General features: G+C 40.2%; 1 protein-coding gene across 1 annotated transcript; it reads right to left on the bottom strand.

Moving 5' to 3' along the window:
- Positions 1–303: 303 nt before the first annotated feature.
- LOC120106705 (probable trehalose-phosphate phosphatase 6) lies at positions 304–3,086 on the bottom strand. Its single transcript, XM_039119734.1, has 11 exons — positions 2,666–3,086; positions 2,386–2,526; positions 2,175–2,246; positions 1,979–2,077; positions 1,816–1,869; positions 1,608–1,709; positions 1,410–1,487; positions 1,239–1,308; positions 1,059–1,129; positions 860–952; positions 304–690 (listed from the first exon to the last, which is right to left on the bottom strand). Exons 1-11 carry the CDS (start codon positions 2,915–2,917, stop codon positions 610–612), a joined length of 1,113 nt encoding a protein of 370 aa, XP_038975662.1. The 5' UTR covers positions 2,918–3,086; the 3' UTR covers positions 304–609.
- Between the last annotated feature and the right edge of the window lie 2,361 nt (positions 3,087–5,447).

The following is a 5,447-nucleotide window of genomic DNA, read 5'->3' as shown; positions in this document are numbered from 1 at the left end:
AACTAAACAATTAACATAATCTTGGTGATAACATGCATCCGCATGGGATTAGTGGTAGCGTGCATTTAAATATAAAGCTCGATGCACTTATGTCTCACTCAGCGGATACGTTCGATTAAAGAAACGACAGAGAGATTATGTTTGATTACAGTAGAGTAAATCAAATGAGCGCTGCTAAACCAACTTGGTGTGTTCTCCGAAGAATCATATCATTTGTAATCGTACGGGCTTCTTGAGTTTCATAAATATAATAGGGATTCCCCTGCCATAGTCTTTTTCATTTAAAACTGAGACTTAAGATCATCCAAAACCCAAATCTTATAGAAAGAAAACAATCGCTATTTCTTCTTTTCCTATTGCACATAGAGGTAATTACAAGATTGCATCAGCCTCTTGTGTAGGGGCGAGAAAGCTAGCTAGTTTTGCAATGCTTCCAAGCCCATGAAAAGACCCAAAAAAAGAGGGGAAAGAAATAAAGTAGGCTAAAGTACAAAACGTAACGTTATATTTAGGGGGGTTTTTGCTCCTCCTAAACATGGGAATACATAGCTCCCCATTCCATCGAATCCCACACGTCCAAGCTTTCACAGGGGTGGTGGGGCGCCCTTCTCATATTCCTATTGACACCCTCGGCCGAGCTTTCAAAGAAAGGCGCTTCCACTCCACTAGGCGAAGTAAAAAGTCCATAACCTATAGAAGCATTGAAGGAATCAACATCAGCAACCTGACGCTCTGAATACCAAACACAAATGAGAATATTATACGCGTTCCCATCAAGTGGTCCTGGAGGTGAAGTGGACCCTCATAATATCCCAAAGCATTTGAAAGTAAACGGGGAACAGTTCTCATCAGCACTTACCTCAGAGGGCTCTCGGAGAGAGTAGGAGGCATTTGTCTCCTTTGGGAACTTGGAAACAAGGATACCAAAACCTTGTCCCCTATCACGCAAGACCTAATACACAAGTGCAAAACATGCTGTTAGTAACACTAGCTAATGAACTTAAAAAAAACAAACTCCAGGGCCTTCCCATTTCAACGAAGAACTAGATTAGATATACCTTGAAAGCATCTTCATCGGTGCGATCATCTCCGATGTACACCGGCAACACGTCGTTGCAGTCGGCAAATCCTTGAGAGAAACAAGAGATGGCAAAATTGATGAGTTCTGCTTGATATTCAATGAAGCCAAAGTAATGAAAGGGACGCGATGTAATGTGTGTTCGGAGAGTCCAGCTTACCAAGAGACTCCAACAAGAACTCCAGGGCCTTCCCTTTGTCCCATTTAATAGTTGGTCTAATCTCCAGGACCTAATTATGGTCACGAAGCCAGAGAATCCAAGTCACTTTCATATTATATAAACTCCAATAAGAGAGTATACCCTACAAAGAAATGGTGGCCAAGGTCCCACCTTTCTGCCTTGGGTGAGCCGCAACTTGGGGTATTCCTTGAGCACTGACTTCACCTGCTCAGCCAATACGCTCCAACTCTGCGAATAGTTAATTAAAAGGGATTGTGGATTCATTAATTCAACAAGATATGTTTTTTATTTTGCCAAATATGGAAAAAGAATAGGAAGTGGGGGCTCGGATATTTAATGGCTTCTAACCTTTTCATCTACACATCTGTAGTGGACGGACACACAGAACTTGTTGTTCTCCACCTTGGCACCAGGGGTGGATTTGGTTTTCTCGAACAGGACATTATAAACCTAAAAGAGATAATAATACATAAAGATCCTTTCATCCAAAGATACTATTCCGGACTGCCGCTATTCCGGGCTAGGCTTGCTGAGACCAAAAAGAAGAGGAACCAACCTCAGTTATCATGGGGAGGAAGTCACTAGCTGGTTGAAAGAGAACTGACTTGGCCTGAACCACACAAGTGATAGAGAAATAGATAAGATTATGAGAAAAACTCTGAGAAAGGGATGTAATGGACTTGGTATTTCTGAGTTTGTGAAGGAAGTGGAGTGCCAACCTTAGCTTTCCTGTATCTGGGTCCTCTGGCCGGGCCTTTGATGTCCATGCCATGGCTACCAGCGTAGTATAACTCTGCCAGCTTCACGAACTTATACACCTAAGAACCAAGCAAATCACGAAGGAAGCAAGTTAGAAAACGAGGAAGATAGAAGAAAAGGCCCAGTCTTTGGATGGTGGGTGGAATGGGAATGTACCTTGTCTCGGCACCGCCCACTGACGATCGCCGTGGGGAAGTACCGAGCGAGATTCCTCACCGCATCTCTCATCTGATTCCCACAAGCAAACAACAATCAAAATCCCATCTTTAACAATAGAATGGAATCGATTGACGGATCGGACCACAGAAACAGAGGAAAACAGGGCGTGGGGGGGGGGGGGGGGGGGCGGGGGGGGGGCGCAACTCACCGCTTCGGACATGAAAGCCGAGTCGGGGTCGTCGACGATGGGAGAGAGCGTTCCATCGTAGTCCAAGAACATCACAATCTGCTTCTCTCTAGAGGCGCTGATGATCTGTTCAAATTTGCTCAGAGCCGAAGGGTGCCGCATCTGAACACCAAAAAAAAAAAAACAAAAGAAAAATCGACAACGATTAGAACCTATCAAGATCGAATCTTTGATCAAAAGACAGCGAAACAAGCTGAAAGAAACAGAGAAAACAGGCTGGAATAGGGAGAAGAGAACTCACAATCCAGGTGGCATGTTCTTCCTGTGCGCCGACGGACGGGGCGGCGGCGAGGGCGGCGGCGGCCTTGGCGTGGGTGGGGGAGGAGGCCTTCATGGACTCAACCCAGGCATTGATCTTCAGAGCAAACCCGCCGGCGACGCCGGCGCCGAAGCCGCTTCGCGGCGGCGGATAAGTGAAGAGCGGCGACGAGTTGGCCACGGCAGCCACCGAGATGGCCATGGCCTCCGGCACCACCACATTCTGCTTCGTCATGGCGAGCCCTCAAAGCTCGAGACTCTCCTCTAATGTCGAACGGAAGGGGAGGCGTAATCGGGAGAGAAAAAGAAGGAAAAGGCGCGATATTTCGCTGGATTTGGACGTCGAGAAGGGGGAGGTTTCGCCAAGCGGTTTTGGTTGGGTGGGGGGGGTTTGTTTAGAGCGGTGCGGGGGAGTTGGCGGGGGAGAAGTGAAGCGGTCGAGGAGTGATTTATACTGGTTTGGAACCCAGAAGGAGACGAAGATTGTGGACTCGTGCGGGGGCCCACGGGAGAGGCCGCACCCACTTTGGCCACCGCATGGGCCCCCACGGTGGTTTCTAGGCAATGTATGCACCCTATCCGCCGTCTTCTTCGTCGCTAGGACCACACGTGTTAACCACGTAAACACCCACGGATTCGTCGCAATTATTAAATTATTTTCGTCGTAATTATTCCCCCCCCCCCCCCCCCCCCCCCAAAAAAAAAAAAAAAAAAAACTAAATCACGCGATTCGGCTTGATACGGATTCCAGCTTTCTTCCCCCCTTCCCAACCAAATTATCCTATTTCCTAAAAGTTATTTATATTTTTACATAAGATATGAATATAAAATTGAATTAAAAAATTATTTATATTTTTATTTATTTTGTTCGATTTTTTTGAGGTTGTTTGAGCCGTGACGCCCCTGGTTAGCTTGGAAAACAGGCAGCTCCAACCAGCCCGGGAAACACAAAACCGCGGACTTTTTCTCAATACCTTGTTTCATATAACTAGGGTGCAACTATTTTTTATTGAAATAACTAAATGGTCCAGTTATTAAATCATGGCCGTCTCTATAGGTGAAACCTTTGATCACACAAGCCAAAACATATATTGAATGATAAAGGTGGGATCCATCTTGTTAAATCAACAGACTGGATTCACCTGTTTTCCAGCCTGGATTCACCTTGTGATTCGTGTTAAAGGGTTCTCTTTGGATACTGGACAAGGGAGCAAGTTTAGAATATGGTGATTAGCTTTTTATACGTAAAATGGAGTTATGTTACTACAAGATAGGTCGTTCGACCGTGACTAATCCGACAATGCGACATGTACCAGAAAACCTCTAGAGTTTGTGTTTCATAATTTTTAATTGATAGATCTACCGTGACTTAAAGAAGCCTCTAGAGTGTAGATGGATGCATAAGCATATACCTAAGCAATCTCATAAGATTTGTTTGTTGGACTAAAAAAAGTTACCCATGCTTGTTTTTTTAACTACGTCAATGGTTGTCAAATTGTATATATGAACCCAGAATTTTGATCATACTTTATAGTGTTATTATATGATAATTGCTGGTTTAAATCACTATCAAGGTTGAGATTGATTAAACTCAAGCAGCTCATAGAAAAAAGTAAGTGACTGTCAGCAATAATGTAGGGGTTAATGCATGAATGAATCCAACAAGGCTTCAAACCTTGCTAAGCTTCAAACGACTACTACAATAAAAAAGATTAATATTGACAAAAAATTTGATGACAAAAAAAAAGAAAGAAAAGTATAACTTGGTGATAGAAATTAACTTTCGGCGTCATACTATAAAAGTTAGTAATTTTTTAATGACAAAAATTAATTTTGTCGGAAAAATATATATCACTATTCATATGGAGGAAGTTTTTGTCATATGGAGGAAATTTTTTTTTGATAATCTTAGCTATATTGTGACAAAATTTATCGTTACTAAGAATTAGTAAATTTTGTGATGAAATATCTTAGGTCACTAAATAATCTATGATTGCTTTCATTATAAAAATAATAGTGTTATCAAATATTAACGCACCAAGTTGCTCTTATATTATGATAAAGTTTATCATCACTAAGAATCTGCAAAGTTTGTGAAAAAATACTTTCAATTACCAAAAATTTATGTTTTTGGTGATCTAAATTTCTTGACATCTATTCTTCTTTTATTTTGAAAATTTATAACTTAGCAATGATGACCATTCATGACAAAAATAATAGTATCACTAATGATTGCAAATTTTGTGATAATAGTAAAGTTTTGGCACCAAACTATCATTAGTAATTTTTAGTATAAGAAATTATTTTCATAGAAAATTTTCATCATCACATGTATGATGCGAATTTCGCAAAATTTTGTGAAATTTTTTTATGAAGATTTTTACTATACCGCAACCAAAAAATATTGTCACCAACAACTCGCACAATTATTGATAAAAGCTATTATATCACTAAATATTACTATAATTATCATTCAATTAATATATAAATTAATTATTTATAACTATTATTGGTAATAATAAAATTACATTACCGATAATTACAATTTTGTTGACGAAAACCAAGATTTGTCTTTCAATTAATGTTACTAATTTGTTGGTAATAAAAACTATTTAATGAAAAAATTTTGTCACCACAAATATGGTACCAAAAATTGTAGTAACTGGATAATAGTTTAAGATTTAAATATTAAACTTATATTGAGTCCATTCAAGTAAGATTTAGATCACTGATCTAATTAAATTTGAATTAAAAATATATTAAAA

Source organism: Phoenix dactylifera, unplaced genomic scaffold, assembly GCF_009389715.1.
Source record: "Phoenix dactylifera cultivar Barhee BC4 unplaced genomic scaffold, palm_55x_up_171113_PBpolish2nd_filt_p 000609F, whole genome shotgun sequence".
NCBI lineage: Eukaryota > Viridiplantae > Streptophyta > Magnoliopsida > Arecales > Arecaceae > Phoenix > Phoenix dactylifera.
The sequence above is the reverse complement of the archived record's forward strand: the minus strand, read 5'-3'. Positions and strand labels throughout refer to the sequence as shown.

Bases quoted from the DNA above. Each gene is read 5' to 3' on its own strand.
- LOC120106705 (XM_039119734.1), bottom strand. From the start codon at position 2,917: ATGACGAAGCAGAATGTGGTGGTGCCGGAGGCCATGGCCATCTCGGTG. The intron at 2,078-2,174 runs GTACATTCCCAT...CTTGGTTCTTAG, and splicing joins GTGGGCGGTGCCGAGACAAG to GTGTATAAGTTCGTGAAGCT. The intron at 1,130-1,238 runs GTAAGCTGGACT...GTTTCTCTCAAG, and splicing joins GTTCTTGTTGGAGTCTCTTG to GATTTGCCGACTGCAACGAC.